Genomic DNA, 21,240 nt, shown 5'->3' with positions numbered 1-21,240 from the left:
TTTTGACACCTGTTGTCAGAACACCTCCCCAGTATCCACACATCTTGGAGTAGTGTTGAAAACAACTGCTTTTCCAGGATGGGTGAAGCCAGTTGAGTTCAGCGCCTATTGTAACAAATTCTATACATCCTGAGCCAAAACCTATGCAGGCAACTTGTCCCATGAACCCTTGACAGGAATGATTTCCTATGGTAAGCAGTGAAATTACCTGACCTTGTCCAAACCAGGGAGGCAAACATTTGTCCTACTACTTGAGTAGATATGGGGGTGGAAAACTATTTTTTGAAACCCCTTGTCAAAACCAGATCATTTTTCTACAGAAGGCAAAACCCCAGTGACATTACACAGCAGATGTGCTGGAGTCCAGTGTGGTGAGTTAAGGACATGGGATCATCACTCAGAAAAGCGTGGTTTAAATTCAGAATACTTTCATAAGTAGAGTAGAAAGGTTGTATTGATAAGTTCACATATGATAGTCTAACAAGCACACATGCTGCATCCATCTATTAAATTGGGTAGACTTAATACGAGCCCAGTTCTCTGAATCGAGAGGTACCACTGAAAGTCACCGAGTCACTTGTACATAAGAAAACCTTTAACGTTCCTGATAACATTGAATACAAACACTTACTCATGTTCCTTCTTCTCACTTACTTTTCATGATTGCCTTAAACAGTGATGTCTGTTGGATCCAGAGCACAGAAGGGGGAGAGGCAGAGGAGCAGGGGAGGAAAGTAATGATAGGAGTACAGGGTGGGCAGCCAGAAGAACATTGTTTGACCCATACTCATTTACTCTGAGATACAGAGCAAACAGCTTCCAGATTTCCTAAACCCTTTGCACATATTGAGAGCTCTCTGTTTACTTCAGAGGGGTAAAACGCCAAGACTTGCCAGTAAATGCAACTGGGCATGCACGTGTGTGCATGAAGATAACATATTAATTGTAACAATTATAATTGTCCTGTAATTACCCTTTCCTTCCTGAATCAGAGTGAATGTACCATAGTCTAGCAAGAATCTCATGATAAGTAATGTCAGAAATGGCTTTTCTTTTCTGTACAGAGCTGCCAACTGTCTATTTTAGACATAACATCATCCTTTACTGTAGCCTTCCACATAAAAGCAACATGAACAGTAATGTCTCTAAGCAAGCATAAATGATTGGCTTGCAGATTCTTGACCAAAAAGGGAGTTTATTTACTCCACACGAGTCATAAATTTCCTTAGAAAAACTATCAGTGGTAATCTACATGTGATGTTTAGTAAATAGAGCTTTCCTCAGATTTCCAAAGTCCATGTTCTTCACTTGTCAAAACCAGTAGAAGATAGATTTTCTTGTGCCTAAAAATATTAAAAGTTCTGGCTCTTCAAAATGCAGTGGAAATGAAGAGCTCCACACATTCTTCAGCAAGATGGACTTTTAAACCTGTAAATGTGAAAGGATAAGGAGAGTAACGCAAAGTAGCAAGTCACATAAAAGCTGGTCTTTGCTTCCCTTAGGTGAAGCAGCACCTAATTCTGTGAAGGCTCCCATTGAAATCAGTGGATCTGCAGAGAGAGTAGCACTTTACTTTCTTACCAGGTGAAAAAAAAAAGATTAAAAAAAAGATAAAGAGAAGAGAGAGAGAGAGAGAGAGAGAGAGAGAGAAAGAAAATAAAAAGAAAGAGAAAAAGAAAAAGGGAAAGAAAAAGGAAAAGAAAGAGAAAAAGGAAAAAAAGGAAAAGAAAAAGAAAAAGAAAAAGAAAAAGAAAAAGAAAAAGAAAAAGAAAAAGAAAAAGAAAAAGAAAAAGAAAAGGAAAAAGAAAAAGAGGAAAAAGGGCAGGATCTGCCTTTTCATGTAACAGGCTTTTATCTGCTCAAAAATCACGCTAACCTCAGGGTGCCAAGCACGGTATGTTTGAAAGCATTCCAAGGATGGGAAGAGCTGCTCTATCTTCTCCACTACAAAGGGAATCTGGGTAGTAATGAGAGCTGCTGTGGTCTCCCAAGAATGGTTTTGCATCTGCTTTGCCCCCCCTGAGGACCTCTTACTTGTTCCTCCTGGATACTTCCAGGTTCTGTCTTTCTTCTTATGCTTAAATTAGGAAAACATTTGAGTGACTCACTTCACAAGGAGTTTTGTGTTGAAAGGACAGGAGGATTTCTCCCTTGCTTTTCAATATGCCTGGATTTAATAAATTATCTAAACATTTGTAAGATAAACTAGAATAACAGGTTCTGGGTTTACATCACATAAGATGCTACTACCATAACGGTCCCGGTATCCTGAGGTCAGAGAATTTTATTCACATTTGAATGTCTGGTGTTTAATGGTAAAGATTTTAGTTACTCATATTCCTTCTAGGGCCTGGCCAGCATTTGAAGCAAACAGTTTAAAACTTATCATACTTTGCCATAATTGAATTATGAAGTGTGTTATGGAAGAAAGGTCCAGAATCGGTACATGACTATTTCTTCTTTTCTATCACTTCAAAACAGACTATTTAAAAAAAAAAAAAAAAAATCTGTAGAGAATTTTGACTTCTGAACTGAGACTATAAGCCAGATTTCAGCCTGGAAGGAATTTTTATGGTTGAATTATAGACTTCTAAAAGACACAATTTAAAACTGAACTGCTGACAGTCATCCTGATCATATTTTATAAGCTACTATTAACTAGGATGAGACCTTAGAGGAGGAATAGATCGTGTGTCTATCTGCTGACTCGCGTTTTTCTTATCCTTTTCTCTAAAACATCCAGTGCAGCCTACTGTCGGGGAGAATATTGGTCAGACTAGACTGACTACAGATCAGATCCAGTTGAGCAAGCCTGGTGCTGCTACAGAGGCTTTCCAAAAATCTGGCTGCCAACTACTCCATCCTCACTGAGCACGCGCAAGAAAAACCTCAACAATTTTCAGCAGCCTCTAACTCAGCCAAGTTCGGGTGGATCCTTTTGGTCAAAGGCTACAAAAGGAACTTATCTGATTTTTTCCTCCTTATTCCTCTCCTCCTTAGTAAAGCTTCCCATCCCGGCTCTGAAATAGATATCATGATGATGCTAAGAAATTTAAAACTGTTGTGAAACAATGTGTTTTCTCTCAATGATGATCTGAGAAGCAGCAGCAGTATTTCTGCTGGAAGTTTCAAAATAAATTCAGCTTGAGGCAGGCTCAGGTTTGAAAAGCTCATCCTGGACAGTTAAAAACTGGCAACGTTACATGAGCAAAAATAAGGTCTTATACTGGAAAGTGGTAGACAAGCTTAACTGCAGATACTGCTGGCAGCTTCACCTATAATATTCTTTCTGCCAGATTTTTGTCTTTTATTACTAGAGAGAATCATTCCTGTGATGTCTAATGCTTTGTCATCTGCTCTTCTGACTTGTTTCTGGAGTGATGCTGTTGTCTCCTGTGACTTGGCTGCCAAGTCCACAATGGTCAACCAAAGGATTGATCCTTTGTTACACCCTGCACACCTTAAGACCACATCTAATTTGGAGCACACGTGTATTATGCTAAAATATGACTGTAATGCTCAGCATTTTCAGGACTGTACTATGTCATACGATTAATATCAGTATGTTCTTGGGGGCTGGTCTGGATAACCACTTGAGATCACTTCCTACCCCTACAATTTTGTGATTCTGTGATTCTTGATCCTCTGGTCTGGCCTGACTATCCTTAGTTCATCATTTGAGTGAATTTTCAGGAAAGATAGGGCAAAACCAGACTAATTTTTAGAGTTCCTCAAAGCGTTGGCGTGCTATGTCCGTTATGTTTCTATTTGACATTACCATATGCTTTCTTCTTCTGTAGACTGCACCGCCTCTTTCAATGTTGAATGCTTTTTACTATTTTTCAAACCAGTCTTGTGCTGTTTCTATTGCTCCAGCTTCAAGATGCATATTATTAACCAAGAATCTGCCCCAAAAATATTTCTACCATTCATGCTATTGAGAATAGATTTACGGTTGCAACACTGAGAGACCGAAAGCAAGAATCTGGTGGTGTGTTTGTGGTTGGGAGCGCTCTCCCACTTGAGACTGACGTACGTCTTGTAGGATCTTCAGTGTGAGTTTTACAGAACTTGTATCTGGCCAGAGTTCACTTCATTACCCTCTTAAAAACCAGCATGCAAAATTTAGGGACTCCGCAAGGGTCCAAATGTATAAACCCTTTTTAATTACAAACAGTTATACCACCCACTTTCCCCACGGTTGGTCAAGGGAACTAGTTTTCATTGAGGTCAACAGAAAAAAATAACCACAAAGTTTCTGGCTCACGCTGTTTTGATATATGCTGAAAGAAGGGGGAAAATATTACAAAAAGGAAACATTAAGTTAATTTTTTAGCCTTTTTATCTCCAGAACAACGTGCTGGTTTGGTCTGAAATCATTCAAGGAAAAAAAAATTACTTTTTCCTCACGTTGACATCAGTGACACAGAACTTGGGAGGAGCATTAATGGACAGGGGCTAAATTAATCTTACCATAAACAACTAGTTTGTCTGTAACTGTGAGGACCCTAATAACTTTCTGCAGCTAATTTTTAGTTTGCATCCTTATGGGTCTCTTCCAGCTCCGGAGAATCTATGATTCTATGTTGCAAGCAAAACATAATAATTTCATTTAGTTGCAAAAAAAAACAGGCCAAACTTTTTTTCTATTTGTACTATGCATTCAGGTTTTTACGGCCCAAAAACACAGGCCATGCTTTCTCTTTCAGACACTGTTATAAGACAACAAATAGGCCCACATTTCACAGTGGTGACATGAGCATTTGTTGCTTTAAACCTCATTGAAATACATATAAATGAAACAGGGCATAAGAGGGACATAGGAGAACCCTAAAGCAGGACCAAGACCCAGGCTTGCAGTCCATCCTTATTAGAGAAACAGAAAATAGTTTTGGAGAAAAAAAATAAATCAAAAGCAGTAAGTTCGCTCTGACATGTGTTTCACTGTGTGCCATTGAAAAGCCAATGATTTTTCAGTAGTTTCACAGCAGGTTTCTTACCAGCTTTTAGAATTTTTCTCCTGCTGTTATTGGTATCACAGAATGTCAGGGGTTGGAAGGGACCTCGAAAGATCATACAGTCCATGCCACCTGCCAGAGCAGGATCACCTAGAGTAGGTCACACAAGAATGTGTACAGGGAGGGTTTGAATGTCTCCAGAGAAGGAGACTCCACAGCCTCTCTGGGCAGCGTGTCCCAGTGCTCTGCCACTCTCACAGTAAGGAAGTTTTTCGTTATTTTCACACAGAACCTCCTATGCTCCAGCTTCCACCCATTGCCCCTTGTCCTGTATGCTTTAGAGTTGCAGAGCCCTGCTAATCTTTGGACTTCTGAGACTTAACATATTTTTACACCTCCAAAGGTATACAGTAGAAGTTAGTACCCCATTTTATACTGAAGGGAAACTTGCTAAAAAGGTCGCAGAGCAAGTCAGCATCAAACCAGAGATACAACACGAGACTCTCAGCTCTCTGTCCTCCTTTCCTACTGAAAATATTGGGGGGGAAGACAGGGTTTTTTTTAATGTAATTATTTTCTAGCCCGTCTTTCAAACCTTTATGCTTATATTTGTATCAGGAACTGTAAACGCCAAAAAGCCAGTGCCTGGTGCTGAAATATGAAATGCTTTTGACTCATTTGGGGACACAAAGAATCTTCTTTTATCTGGGCTGTAAATCAATGGGGCAGGGACACAGTAGTTAAACAAACCATAGTAGTCCATAGTCTGACTGTGAATGCTGTAGTTACAGAACTGGTTACCACACGCCTACTTACCAGACCAAAGAACGTGCAAAATCTCCAGTTACTATTTGTCATACTTAAGAAAAAGCAAAGAATAGCTGGGCAAACAGTCAATTTGCAACCAAAGTGAAAGTTACGCCCTGCCAAGAGACACTGGAGCTGATCTTGCCCCTCCTGAAAGGAAGGGAAATGCGGGCAAAACCCTCTCCAGCATTAAGCTTATTTAAGTTCGCACATTTTGGCTTGATGCACCTTTACACCAGTGAGTAAAAAAAACTTCAGGAAGGTGGATTTTGGAAAGAGAATATTGGCAAGTCCTTACCTATAGTAATAATCGCTGACATTGCTGCAGGTGACTCTGACTAAAAATATCTGATACAATAACAACCCCCTCCCGAACCCATTCATTTATTCCTGTTTCACACAGGCTATTTACAAATATAGAGAAGCTCAAAATAAATTCTCTATTCATTGTATTTACAGCACATTCCAGCCCAACAAACTGGCATCAAAACTATTTATTTAGGGAACATCATTTGGGTTAGAATCTTTCAACTTTCACAATTAACTTTTCCTCTCAAGGATGTAATGCTTGCAACAGGAGTGTGCTGGGCCTATGTTTTATGAATGGAATGGTAAACAATCTTGATGCTCTTTAAAACACTACTTTCCTTTTTTTTTTTGTCCAAAAGCAATATAATTATGGCTGTGATCATAATAGAGTTAAAAGTGAAAAATCTAAAAGACAATAGAAATTGTAACATAGGAAACGTGGCCGTACTAATGAAACCCCAGTTTTATAAAGTGGATCTGAAGGTGTTTGTTAAGATACAACTTGCCATGCAAGCACTTTTTTTTTTTGCAGTAAGCTCCTACAATTCTCTTAACATCTTAAAATATGACCCATTTTGCAACCAGTGCTAAAATTCCAAGAAGTTCTGAAATAAAACCCGAGGAAAGCCGAGCAGCAGGGTTCCTCTCCACTTCAGCCAGCTCCAAGCCAACGTACCAGATTATATATATATATATATATACATATATCATAACATAAATTACTATTTCTGAAAAGTCCCATCCAGCTTTTATGCGGGTCCATAAACATTACTGGTACTTTTCTTAATTTGTCCATAACCATTTAAATAAAATACTAGTGCTCTGAGTTGTGATCTGTTCCAGGCTGTAGTAAGTTCCTGTTAAATGTGTAAATGTTCAGCAGAAAGATATTTTTGCACGGAGACTGAAAATCAGCTGTGCCAGATACCTGAAACTTTGTCAGGGCGTTCAGTGGAAAATTTTTATTTCGACATTATAAATAACCATGGACTATTTTAAGTGACCTTAAACTGGTAGCTTCCAATAACTTAGTTTAGTTTATCCTAATTAACTTTTTATTTTATTTTAGTAGGAAGAGAGGAGACTGTAAAACTTTCAGCGTGACTAATTAAAAGTGGAAATGTGTCTTCTTGTTTGAAATGAAATAAATCATGATCGTCAGGCTTATATAGTATTTGGATGCAAGACAACCTCTTGCCTTCTTTCTAGCACCTTTGGAATGGCTCTAATGGAATGTATTTCCCCTCCAGCTAAAGGGAAGGCGGGGGGGGGGGGGGGGAGGCAAAAGAACCTATGGTCATAAACATCTTACCAAAATAATAATGAAAATGTATGTTTTTCTGTATTGTGACTATCATGAACCAGAGCTTCGGGTGTACTAGTCCTTGTAGGTGAGGGGCAATTGTCCTTTGGCAACGCCTACGGCCACTTTTGGGGAAAAGCAGATCCCTGCGGATGTCGGAGAAGCCGGGAGAGCTCAGGAGGGGTTTGCGGTGCTATCCCGCAGCGATTGCATTTGCGTAAAGGGGATAGAAAACTTCCCCAGCCCTTCCGCAACTGGACCTGTAAAAGGAAAAAAGGGGCGGAAAAAAAAAGGGAAAAAAAAAAACGGGGGAAAAAAAAGTCTGGGGGGAAAGCGGCCCTAGATCCCTGCGAGGCGGTGGGTCAGGGGCTGTTACTCCCCATGCGAACCGTGGGAAAGACGGGAGTGGATGAGTATCTTCGGAGATCGGTGCCCGACGCTCCGTCCCCGGCGGGACGAGCCGGGAAGGTCGGGTCGGGTCGGGCCGGGCCGGGCGCGGAGCGGAGCGGAGGCGGCAGCCGCGGTGCGCGGAGCGAGAGCTCTCCCCTGTGACCGAACATCAGATCTTTTCTTGGTGTCGGGCTCTTAAACGCAAACACGGAAGGAGCAGCGCTGCAGCCTGGCTGCTGCCTTTACACGCACCGTCCCGCCGCGCAGAGACGGGGGCTTTGCCCTAGGGTGTGGGCAGAGATTTGGGGGGGGGGGGGGGGGGGGGAGGCCGGGGGGGTAGAGGGGAGGGGGGCGCAGGAAAGCGGCCGGGGAGTGCGCGGGGAGCAGCGATTCAGGACGGCGCGGAGGTTCCGCTGGGCGCGGAAGCAGCGCCAGGGATGTCTCGTCACCCCCCCCCCCCCACTCCCCATCACCCCCCTTTGCCCCGTACCCACGGACTGGGGCCACCGGGCTGCTTCGCCGTGATTTTCGGGGGGGGTACGGCCAGGACAAACGTTAGGACTTAAGGTTTGCAAAGGCTGCGTGAAAAGGACACTTTCCGCCCCACACCCCCCCTGCTCCTTCCCTCCACACCCTCCCAGCACGGAGAGACACAGACAGACACACAGACAGACACACACCGCCCCGAGTCACACACAGGCGGCGAGCAAGGAGCACACACGCAGCGCCGACTTTTTACAAGAAGGTGGAAGTAGCAAGTCGAAGTAAAGCCTTAGAAATTAGAGGGAGGGTTGTGATAGGTTGTTATCTGCGCTGGGAGGCGTTTACACTTTTTTACTATTGGGTATGTAAATTGTTTTTAATAAGATCTGCCTTTTTTTTTTTTTTTTTAAAGGGAGAAAACAAGCCAGACTCCCTTTACCTTAATAGTCTGAGGGGGGTTTTATAGCATTCATTCATTCAAGGAAATGGTTTAGGCTTTAGACTACCGGAGACTTAGCAAAAAAACACTTTGGCACCAGATTATTCTTACGATTATTTTTTTTGCAAACAAGAATTTTCATGCTTTTTTTTTTTTTTGCCTTTTTTTCACCACCACACCCCCCCCCCCAAACAAACAAACAAGCCCCAAAGTGTTAATGGAAAAAACCCGGAGAGAAGTGAAGATCGGAGACCGTCTCCCGCTCCCCCCACTTCCCCGTCCCCCTCCCCGTGGGTGAGAGCGACTTAAAGTTTCTCCTCCTGTGGGGGATGCACATTGTTTTATTTATTTTGAAGGCTGCAGAAGTCTGAGGACTGAAGCACCACGTGCTGCTGACTCTCATCAGCATAATGATCGCCTCAGCCAGAGAGTCCTGTATATATAAACCACAAAAACCTAATCATTAGGAATCCCAGCCTCCAAAAACCACATTCAGGACAAAAAAACTGCGGCTTTTTTTTTTTTTTTTTTCTCCCTCCTTCCCGGCTCCTTCATCTTCCCCGACCTCAACTTCTCGGGACCCAAAAGAAGTTTGTTGGGTTTTGTTGTGTGTGTGTGTTGTCGGTTTGGTTTTTGGGTTGTGCTTTTTTTTTTTTTAACCCAAATTTTTTTTCAGAAAGAAAAATAACTCAAACCGACATTTTAATGATTTTTTTGCTGCTGTTGTTCATCAAGGGCGGAAAAAAAAAAGAAAGATTTTTTTTCTTAGCCTATTCAACTCAGCGGACTTGGATCCAGCAGCGACTTAATTAAAAGGACCGGACTGCACCGAGGCTGCATTTTCCCAGAATTTACTTGGTCATATTTCAGAAATCAGCCTAAGGAGGGGTGTTTTGGGGGCGTTTGGGGTTTTGTTTTCTTTTTTCCAACTATGCTCCCCGCTTTTTTTTCCCTGGGAATCCAAAAGTTCAACTTTTAAGTCCTGATCCTCCCAAAGGAACCGACTCAAGACTCTCTTTTAATTATCAGCCCTGTGACTTTCCTCCTTACCCCAACAACCCCAGTAACTTTCTTTCCACGCGGAAATCGCTTCGGGAGAGCTTTTTTTTTCTTTCTTTTTTTTTTTTTTTTTTTTTTCGGAGGAGCCACTTTTCCCAAGCCCCTTCCCGAGCTCCCGCTTCCCTCCGCTTCCTGAAGCCAAAGGCAATAAGCGGGGGAGCCCGGCGGTTCCTCGCCTCCGTCCCAGCGAGGCTCCTTTTCTCCTTTCTTTTTTTCTCTTCTTCTCTTTTCATTTTGGGTCCGGAGGAGGAAGATTTCTTCGGAGGAAATTGGGACGTTCCCCTGAACACCCCCTCAGCGGGTTTGAGAGTTACGCTTCTCCTCTGGCGGCCGCCAACAGCAGCAGCCCAGGAAGCTGAACCAGCACCGAGTTAACTTCTCCCAAGAAAACTTTTTCAAAGTCCGCAAAGGAAAAGAGGACGGGGAGGGAGGGGAAGAAAAAGGAAAGAAACTCAAGCACTTGAGGGAAGAAGCGGTGGCTAGAAGGAGGGAAAAGAGCAGAGAGACTGTGCAAGAAGGAAGGAAGGAAGGAGGAGGAGGAGAAGCAGCAGCAGCAGCAGCAGCGTTTTGCAGCTGGGCAGAAGCCGGGACCATGCAGTTTCCAGCCGGGCTTTGCTAAGAGGGGCAGCCCCGGACCCCACAGTCAGACTCTGTCTCCTCGCTGCTCCGGGCTGCAGGCGCCCCCAAACCGGCATCGCCCCCCGCCCTGTCCATCTTTCTTTAAAACAAACCAACCCAAACAAAACAGACTGAGATATTTTTTTTCTGCGTGCCTTTAATCAGCGCTTTTTTTTTTTTTCTTTTTTTTTTCTTTTTCTTGGGGGGCTGAATCGCTCTTTTTGCCCCTTATCCTCACCCCTCCACTTTTTCATTCACCCCTTTTTTCGCTATATATTTTTTTTTTACCACCCCCACCCCCCACTACACGCCTCCTCCAGAGATCCCCCCACCGCTCCCCCCCCCCCCGCCCCCCAATTCGCTAACTTGTGGCTGTTGTGATGCGTATTCCCGTAGATCCCAGCACCAGCCGGAGGTTCAGCCCCCCCTCCAGCAGCCTGCAGCCCGGCAAGATGAGCGAAGTCAGCCCGGTCGTAGTCGCTCAACAGCAGCAGCAGCAGCAGCAGCAACAAGAAGCGGCGGCCGCCGTGCCCAGGCTGCGCCCCCACGATAACCGCACCATGGTGGAGATCATCGCTGACCACCCGGCCGAGCTGGTCCGCACCGACAGCCCCAACTTCCTCTGCTCCGTGCTGCCCTCGCACTGGCGCTGCAACAAGACCCTCCCGGTGGCATTCAAGGTGAGACACCCCCTCCCGCACAGCCGCCGCTGCCCGGGGCTGCCACCCCCCGCGCCGCACCGCGCCGCGCTTCCTCCCGCAGAGACGCCTCTAACACCCCCCCCCCCGCAACACCACACACCCCCCTCCGGACCGCGGGGGCTTCTCTGTGCACCCCTCACCTTCCCACCGCCCCCCCCCCCGCCCCGGTCTGCAGGGTCTCCTGTGTCCTCTGTATCTTGCAGGGGCTTCTGTACTCCCCCCCCCCCCACCCCCCCGTGCTGCAATCCCTCCTGACGTGTCCCCCCGCCCCGCAATGTCTCTCGGTTCCGTCCCCCCCTCTCCCCAACTCCTGCGGTACCTCTGGTGTCCCCATGGCCTGCAGGGACTTCTGTGCCCCCTGAGTTCTGCAGTACCCTCCTGTAGCCCCCCGACCCCCACCCCCCAAGTCTTGCGGTGGCTTCTGTATCCTGTCCGCGTCCTGCTGTGCCTCCTGTTTCATCCCCCCCCGCCGCCCTGCAGCAGCTCCCGTGCCCTCTGTCCTGCAGTGTATCCTGTGCCCCCCCCGTCCTGCCCCCCCACCGCACTCCAATGCCTCCTGTGCATCCCCCCGTGCCTCAACCCCCCCTCGCCCCCGTCCTGCAAGGCGTCTTGAGGTCCCCGCCGTCACTCCTGTGCCCCCCTTCCCTCCACCCCGTCATCCACCCGGTGCCCCCGTAATGCCTGCTCTGCCCTACCGCCTTACAGTGCGCGTTCTCCCCCCCCCCCAACATTTCCCCACGGCGGCTCCGGTGCCCCCCTCCCCTGCCCCCGCAGTGACCCCCTCGCCCCCTCCGCAGTACGCATCCCGGAGCCATCCCGTTATCCTCATCCCCGCGGGGCACTGCCTACGGGTCGTGTCGGCGCAGCTCCTGGACACCCTGTGCCGCCCACCCCCCCAGCCCCGGTAGCACCCTCGGGGACACCCCCTCCTCCCCACAGACCCCTCTCCCGGACTTTTAAAAAAACCTCCACCTTTCCCACCCCGAGGAAGGAGGGATTCACCCATCTGCCGGAGCTCAGTGTGGGGGTGCAAAGTGGGTGCCCCCCGTGAATGAGAAGACCAGTACCTCACCCACGGGGGTGCCCCTGCCTCCCTCCCTCTCTCGGGGGTGGGACTGGGGGATTTGGGGTGGCTTTGAAGCGTGTTGGGGGGGCGGGGGGCTGGGAGCTGAGGGTCAGGCTGGGGGAGGCTCTTTGCCCCCCTACCCCAGAGGCAGCCTCGCGGCGGGGGGGAGCTACGGGGGGGGTGAAGGTGGAGGGGGGGACACGGACGGGTCCCCGTCACTTCTCCTGGTGGACAAGCGAGGAAGTGTCCGGCCAGCAGACGCTCTCCCAGGCAGGGCTCGCACGTTTGAAACATCCGTACCTCCCCATCCGCGCCGGGGATGCTGCTTTGAGTGTTGTGTCTGCATCCCCACGGCGCGCTAATGAGAGGAGAACTCGTGCTTTTTTAAACAGTAATTACAGCAACAATACTTGCGTGCTTTAAAGCAATCCCTTTTCCTCCCCTTGCAATATCTGAGAGCGTTCCCCCTGGATTTTTCTCTCCCATGGCATTTGGTAGGGAGAGGGAGATGGCTTCGGTGTCCCAGGGCACCTGCCCAAGCGGGTGCGGGGATCAGAGCTGAACTGGGGTGGCCCTGTGTGGGGCTCACACAGCCATTACATGATAAATATCATGCCTGGAAATGACTCAAGAGGTATGAGAGTTTGGAAAGTGGCTCACCCAGCGCGTTTCCAGAACATCGCCTTGGTTTTGTGTTTCCGACTGTTAGCTGTGTTATCACGGCCATTTTACCCAGGAAAAACTAGTAGAAGCTGTTAAATGAGCTGGCGTTAGAGAGACTGGTGATAAAGACGAAGCTTTGCTTAGAAAATGTAATAGGGGTGTGGGTGAGAAGTTGAGTAAAGAGCTTTTGTGAGGGGGAAGCAGCCCGGAGCTGCAGAGGAACTCTTTGCGCGGGGCCTGCTTGTGTGTGTTGTGATGGTCTGACTAGGTGAAATAGAAGAAAAAATGAAGTGTCCTCTGTTTCTGTGACTCGGCGTAGCACTCAAAGGCTCTCTAGGTGTGGGTCACGGCGGTTCTGATTCATAGGGGCTTTGGGGTAAGGAGGAGGAGCTTTCAGAGAATTGTATTATGATTTAATTGAGCGTTAGAAGTTGGTATTATAGTTACTCGTTACAGAAGGGACACGAGGGCTCCTACATTATTGTACTCACATTGCTGTTTTCGTTTGAAATGTCTGAGCCTCCTCCTGCCCTACAGCAACCCAAAGGATGCGGTCGCAGTTCATTAGAATAAGGGAAAGATCTAAACTAAATATTAAAGTATTTAGAATATTATTACAATGAGAGTACTTACATGTGATAAAAGGAGAGGAAAAAGGTTTAGAGCATTTCCCAATCTTTTTGTGTTCATATATATAGATATATATATAAATAATTAGACGAGTCATGTATTGGGGTCCTATATCTCATTGCTGACAGGGAGATGTAGATACAACTGATTTACTGATGAATCAGGAGTATGCGCTGCCCTTCGCACCCTTCTGCTGTGGGTGAGTCTGTGTTTTCTCCTGCAGTATATGGTGTGTACTTTTAAAAACACACTGAGGATACATACGCCCTTACTTACTGGTGCATTAATCTGAAACTGAGCTGAAATAATTTTGACCATTTAAAAAAATGCCGTTTCCTTTTTCAAATCTAACTTAAATGCAGCTCTCTGGTACTTTTCAGCCAAAGAAGCTGCATGTATCACACAGTGAAACACTTGACTGGGATATAACAGGTCGGGAACCACCTCTAGAAAATTAAAAAAAAAAGAAAAGAAAAAGATTTGGGGTATAGAAATCTCCGCTGAACAGTGACTGGAAAGTAAAATAGCTCACAGACAACAGACTTTTTGAAGTTTTACTGGCAATAAATAATATGTTGATGATAGTGTTTTGAGTGGTGTGTTAAGTGTGTCATAATTCTCTCGCAGCGATCTCTAGTTAAAAAGTACTCTGGATGTAGCACTGTTTTAATTTTAAAAAACCCAGATATAAATCATATGCAGGAGAGGAAGTATGTTATAAACGGGGCTGGGATTTGATTCTGATTTTTTGAAATGATGTTGGGTTAGCATTAGATCTGAATTTTAATTGTATTGGTGTTTACACACATCGGGGAGGGAGTCAGTGTTGAATGTAGTAAGATTGATAATGCAAGCTGGGGGAAGCGTATAAGCCACGTACTTGTTAATGCAGCTCTAGCTAGTGATAGTCCAGCATAAAAGAAATAGATGTTGTGCACCCAAGTCCAAAAAATGTTTGTTTCTTAACCTTAATAGCCAGAGGTACTTTATTTGAGTAGAATGGTCAGGATTTGGCCCTTGGTTTCTGTGTCTGCCCGGGAGTTTTTACTGCAAGTTGTAACGACCCAGATTGCCACGTTGGATGTTACAAGTGGCTTCCGTCTGATGCTGATAGTAGCCAAGAGCCTCAGTGGACCTTGAGGCAAGGGGGAAAGGAAAAGAAAAAAAAAGGGGACATAAAATCTCAAACCTCTCCCCAGTAGCTTCTCAGTAGTTCAGAGTCTGTCAGCATTTCCACCCCAAACCCCAATTTTCAGAGTTTGTAACTCAGCTGTTTTAAATAGCTTCAAGCTGAAACCTGCTGCATAAATTGTCAGCCCAGATGTATATTTTGAAACAAAAAGGAGCACAAATCAGCTATTCTGTTTTAAGTTACAGAACATTAAAATATTTTTAATAGTATCAGATGCTCTGTTGGCAATCTCTGGAAAAGGCATTCTCAATGTGAAAGATTTTACACTCAGAGACTGTTTGAATTCAGTGTTTCTCAAGGAAAAAAGTTGTCAAAGTGATAGAAATCAACATTTCAGAGGCACTATTTAGTGTGTAAGCTAGGTTTTGGTTTTTTTTTTTAAATTGAAATGAGCATTTTGCTCTGCAGAAGGTCATAGTACCCACTGTTGTACAAGTCGCTTTGCTTCAGGCTCCGAACTTCCGTCTTTAGGGTACATACTTTGGCCAGTGCAAATCCCACTGGACCGAAACTGGGCAAACAGGTTGCCTAACCAGATGAGAATCGTGTTATGCAAAAAAAACACACGGTTATTTTCAACTTGTAAGAATTGGTTCGGTTTTAGTTTGTGGCTTCATCTGACTCCGTGTAGTTTTTTGGGCCTTACTTAAAAAAAAAAAAAGCAGAATCTGCTTTTAAGCACCAGAATGTGGAGGTGGTTAAATATGGAAAATAAAGGCTTTGAAATAGCCACAGTTTATACTTGAAGAATAGATAAGGAATGTGTATCATGGCTACTTTTAATCTTAAATTTTTTTACACTTTCCTTATTCACCTCACAGTCCACTTCGCTATCCTCTTTCTAAGAATATGTACGTTAATTTTGGATTGATACATGGCATAAAAAGGAACAAGTCAAGGTTTAGGCCAGCAGTCTTGCAGTAGGGAAAGTTACTTTTCTTTTAATTTCTCAAAATTATCCGTATTTCTCCAGGTTTGCAAAGCTTTTTATCTAACCTGTGCTGGTGTATGTCCGTGTGCGGTAGTCTTGTGGTATTTCATGACAAAAAAAGGTATGAAATTATGCAAAGGACCAGCATTTTACTCCTCTTTGCTTAGCAGGGCACCTTTCTGTGTAGCAGAATCAGGCAAAATATGTATCTTCACCTCGGATTTTAGTTTGTCTTTTTCTTGGGTCTTCTCCTAATGAGGCGACCATCAGAAAGCCCATGCATTTCAGTAACGATGCGGTTGCTGACGAGGCGCGATCGGCACGGTGACTGGCAGCGGCACGTGCCGTTTCAGGCAGATGTCTGAGCTGACAAATTGAACTGACATCCTCGAGTGGAAAGGGTCGGGAGGAAAACTCCGACAAGCAGTGGGGAAGGAAGGGGGGAGAGGATGGGCAGGAGGGATTTTTAGGAGGTTTTGTTTCCTCCTGGTCGAGTGTTCCAAGCTGTGCCCGAGTTCAGGAGATGGATTAGGACAGAGATGCGATGCTGTCCCCGGTTCCGTGCTCTGGTTACCTAGTGAAGGAGGTGAGCTGAGGCTGCAGGCTCTTCGCTCCCTCTTCTGAGGCCCCTGCCCTGCTCGCCCCTGCCCACCTCCCTGTGCTCTCCGCATTTCTTTGCATTTCTGGTGTTAATGTGATTTTTTTGTGTGTGTTTTGTGGATAGCAAAAGCATAAGTTGCAACTCCCCTGGATTCTAATGTGCGGGACAAGACTCTCCAGAGATAACATTGCCTGTAGCAAACTGGGAAGGGAGTCTTTTATAAGTAGTCTCAAGCCCTGTGCTTTAGAGTTTAAAACCAGTATCCATTTATTAAGGGTTAGAACCAGCTGTCTCGTCCGTTCAGCAGATTATTATTTATTATTTGGTTATTATTTATTATTTCGTGCACATCACTTTGAAGCCGTCAGACCTGGTTGCTGTCAGACCCAAGGCAGTGAGGTTATTGGGACCTCAGATCTTATCCGCAGTGGCGGTTACTGTATTTTTATGTTTAGGGTTGTTCATATCACTTTAAAGTAAAATCTTGATAGACAGAGGCCTCACAGCACTTCGTGGCAAAACCCGGTTTTCAGTTTTGGATGGTTTTACCTGGTGTTTTATGGGAAAACAGAAAACCACCAGGGTGGATCCTTTCTATACTGCATTTCAGCTTTGCTTTCTCCCTTCTCTTCTGTTTTTTAGATAGAACAAGCTATAGTTTTCAGTAATACTGTCTATTGTAATTTTTTTTTTTCATTTTGTTTACCTTTGACATTAATTTTTTTAAATTGCTCTAGAGAAACATTGCATAGTGTGCTGGGCCACATAACGCTTTCCCTGTCCAGAACTCCTCATTCTATTAAAGTGCAACCTACAATTATTAGTTTCAGACAAGATCATTCATGGGAAAGACATTTCCAGCAGGGCTTATGACAAAATGCAATATGTATTTCAGGAGATGGAATAGATTACTCTGTATAATATAAAAAGTCTCATCTGACCAGGTGTGCTGGTAAAAACTGCAAGGGCACAGACTTTGTATCTCCAAAGCAGTTTATTTTTCCAAGTTAGAGCTCGGCCATGAAGTATTTGTGAATCTCTTTTTGCTGTAAATTTATTTCCAGCATCGTCTTTAGCTAACTGGGCAAAAGGAAATTATTTACTTGATACTTTATGTGGACTTTTTTCCACCATGTGAAGTAAGATGTATATGTTCTTCCTAGTAACTTACTAGTCCTATTCAATGTTATTTTTACATTAAAAAGTCATGGTGCAGTAACGCTGTAGGTATCCCCGTTGTTTCCAAATTAGAAGATGGGAGCTGTCTTCTCCGTGGTGTTTATCTAATCAGATGTTGGAGCACTACACCACCACTGAAGCATAAAAGTCAGACTACCAGCTAGGTGAAACGTAAGGAGGAATACTTTGATATCTTCTGTTCCCCCATCCTGGAATTTGAGGGAGGTATCGGCGCTAACCACATGCGACTCTTGCAAGCGCTATGAAAATTTACATGCCTGCAAGGAAATAACAGCCTTTGTTTTTTATTGCATCTAAAGAGTTTGAATGCCAACATTGAAGTGCTCCATCACAGGAGCGGGTTGGGTGGAGGGCTTTGTCTGCTGGTGCCCCCGGTGCCGCTCCTGGGATGGTTAGATGGGTTTCTCTCTAGCTTGAAGTCTGAGGAGCTTTGAGGTCAGGGTGATGGGTGCAACCAGCTGAGAAGTAGAACCGAATCTGGGTGTTGAGGCTCCTCATAGTAATTTCTTACTTTCCATTTCAAATGCGTTCCCGCGTGTAATTTGTGGATATGAGCCAGGCCTCGTGTTTTCTCGCTGCTCGCTAGTTGCCTAGAACAAAGTTGGCCTTCAGGAAGCATTAAGCCATACACTACACAAGGATGTTGAATGTTTCTGAAGAAATGTAACAAAGAAGAAACTCCCTATTAGGCTATGAGAAAGGGAGACAATGCAAGATGTTTCTTTGTTTGATGTGGCACTTTGTTCTGTGTTCAGCTAATACATGACTCTTCACCACAGCCGGCTGGAGAAGCTGCCACGGAGCTTTGTAATGAGCATGGCAGCCCGCAAAGCGGGGATGGGGACACGCGTTTTCAAAGGGCCGCCTCACGAGTTGTGGTTGTCTTCCCGTTTTAACAGGTGGTGGCCCTAGGAGAAGTGCCTGATGGGACAGTGGTCACTGTCATGGCTGGAAACGATGAGAACTACTCTGCAGAGCTGCGAAACGCTTCTGCCGTCATGAAGAACCAGGTGGCCAGATTTAATGACTTACGATTTGTGGGCAGAAGTGGAAGAGGTAGGCCACTGCATTTTATGTCTCCATCATGATGTAAAACAACCTCTAGAAGTCAAACCTAATTTGAGATGAAATGATAATCAATCTGTAAACACCTTGCTGTCAGCCTTTCATTTGGAGGAACAAACGTGTTTTACTTGCAAACTTCAGCATATGTGCAAACCAAGTTGAGATTCTCTTAACTTCTGAGCGGGTTGACTCCTCACATCTCTGTACATTTTTATCAGACAGAGGTTTTGAAAAATGATTCACAGAGCCCCTGCTTCCCTATTTTAATCCCAGAGCAAGGGTAGAAGGAAATGGGGGTGTTTGTGATCTGGGTTACGTGGAGTCAGAGAGTATCTCAGGCCACACAGTGAGAGATGGAGAATTCCCTTTAGCAGTAGAGCTGCTTCTGAAGTTGCTGTAGAAGACCTATAATTAAGGGGATTTTGCATATTGCATGTGCTATAGGTTATATTCTTTAAGGGTGTACATCTTTAAAGCTTGCAGCTATTGGTGGAAAGCTTTCTAGTGACTTCCCTGCCCTTTGCAATCAAAATGCTTATGACCTGCAAAAAAATCAGCCCTGCTTTTCTTTTTAGTAAACTGGTTGCCTTTTGATGAATTGCTGGTAGACTTGGGCTTGAACTAAACGTAACCTTTGCTTTAAATGACAGGGCAAGTTAGTTTTATTTTTGAGTATCTAGAGTGCTGTCATTGTCTTCCACCTGTTTCGGTGGTGCCTATAATCTGGGATCTGCACGCGCAGCCTCTGTAACCATTGCAGGTTTGTAAGAATTCCTCTGAAAGAGTCTTGCAGCTGCTTCTGAATCACGGATAATGATGCAAAGGATAGCTTGAAGGAAGCTGGCACTTCACTTTTTGCTGCAGGAACCTTCAGAGGGGTTTATTGTATCAGTGGTTGACACAACCTGCATTTTTTTTCCTTCATTCATCTGAATATTTAGCCAGGGTTTTTTTAAACTAGCCCCGTGCGGGGCAAAATGAAGCAATGGCAGCTGGACAGTTGTGCTGGGAAATTAGCAATAAAGCTATTTTGACAGTAATACTAATTAGGAAGCAGTTTTAATTCATCTTAAAGAAGGAAAAGTTACTTTTCAAAAAATTAAACTAATGACAGAGGCCTAGGTAGTTTAAAAGTAGTTTAAGCAAACTTTTACAAACCCTTTGCGAAAGTGCATGCACAAGTGTGGCTCACAGTGGCTGTTCTTTATTTTAGTGACCTGGCCAACAATTCTCTTTATCATTTTGCAGCTTAAAAAGTACGAATAGTAAAGAATAACTTGAAAGACAGAACAGTAATGCAATGTAAATACGGAGTTCATTGCCCTTTTGGAGAAGGTGTTACCTATCTCTTCCATTTGTCTTGCTTTCTTAAAAAAAAAAAAAAAGAAGAAAAAAGCCCAGTCTGCTTTGTTATTCTGCTGATGGATTAGGTTTGAAAGTTCTCTGGCTCCATCACTACTGCTGTCTTACAGTAAAAGTTCAGTAGTGTATCAGTCTTTCTGTAGTGCTGAAAAAGAACTGAGATGTGATGTACTTAGCCCTGATCTGTGAATTTAATTTGAAACCTTTTTATTAAAGCATAGGAAATGAAACAGAGGGCCTAAAGCCTGAGTAGATGTGGCTCCAGGCACATCCAAACACAAACCTCCTAAAATTTGGTTCCAGTATTCTTAATTTGTATTTGTATCTAGCAGGCTTGGAATAGACTTTTTCTCTGATCAATCTGAGTAGAATCTATGGAAAAGCGATAGTGTACTTTTCAAACCCTCAACATATTTATTTAAGAGACTTCAAAGAAAAACAAAGGGTGTGCACTGTTTTACTATATTGGCTTTCTGAGTTTTGGCTAGTTTCCCAAATAGCAATTTTTATATTTAAAAAAAAAAGGGGGGGGGGAGAGAGAAAGAGAGAGAAAAAAGACAGACTTAACTGCTTGCAGACTTTTCACGCATGGAAGATGAAGAAAGCTTCTTTTGATGAAGTGTAATTATGTCCAAACAGAGCTGACCCCCTCCCCCTATATTTCTTATGATCTTAACGGAAGAAAGTAGGGCTTTTCCTTTGAAGCAGCCGGGACTCGGTGGAGGATCTGAAATGCTGCATTCTGCTGCCAGAGGCAGGATGGAGAAATTGGTCCAGACTTGTCTTCCAGACTTAGAACAGAGAGGGGGAGAGAGAGAAAGAGAGAGGGAGAAAGGGTTATCTTAATGATAGATTTTTAGAACCCCGCTTAAAATAGCAGGGAAAGAAAGTGGTAGTTACAAACAGAAGCACAAGAACTCCTGGCATAGACAAATATTGATAGATACAGGTCTTGAAGCCTAAACAGGAAAAATAAAGTAATAAAGAAATATTTTTTCAGTGGCAAGAAACTAATCCACACCTGTTCCTGCCTTTAGATTTACATCTTTCTAAACAGCTCGCTCTTTGATCTCTGTATCTCTAAATTTGATTGCGAAGAAGTCTGAATCATCAACTTGCTGCTTCACCTCCTCTCCCACGTTTTTTCTTGCTTCCCATGGCTCAATGGGGAAACTTGATTTTTATACATATTAATGTTGCTTGCCTGACAGAAGCTTCACGTTATTGTTTGCGTAATTTCTTTTAAACACCTTTTCTGGACTCATCAGAATAAGTAACCAGGGCTCTTTATGTGAACACCATCATTTGTGTGTGTGGTTTTGAGGCAGTAGCTCCCTTTTACAAGCCCGATCCATGGCACAGAGAAGAAAGAATTCCTGTCTTCAATAAGCAAAGGATCATAACCTTAATTTTGTCGTGTCCTGATACTTTAATCACATTAGCATCTAACTGAAAAAATATGC

At 44.4% G+C, this 21,240-nt stretch overlaps 1 protein-coding gene across 2 annotated transcripts in view; it reads left to right on the top strand.

Moving 5' to 3' along the window:
• The window catches only part of RUNX2 (RUNX family transcription factor 2), a gene marked incomplete at both ends in the record, with an annotated part of 222,476 nt that overhangs the window by 50,264 nt on the left and 150,972 nt on the right, over positions 1-21,240 (top strand). Inside the window, 2 exons of one of the 2 annotated variants that reach the window (XM_084261716.1) lie at positions 10,763-11,046; positions 18,250-18,406. In XM_084261716.1, the coding sequence (XP_084117842.1) occupies positions 10,763-11,046; positions 18,250-18,406 (441 nt within the window). Of the gene's footprint in view, positions 1-10,746; positions 11,047-18,249; positions 18,407-21,240 lie in introns of those variants that run through there. The other variant, XM_084261715.1, reaches the window with a different exon arrangement.

Source organism: Gallinula chloropus (assembly GCF_964237585.1).
Source record: "Gallinula chloropus genome assembly, chromosome: 3".
Lineage (NCBI taxonomy): Eukaryota > Metazoa > Chordata > Aves > Gruiformes > Rallidae > Gallinula > Gallinula chloropus.
Note: the sequence above shows the minus strand (reverse complement) of the source record. Positions and strands in the feature narration are given on the sequence as shown.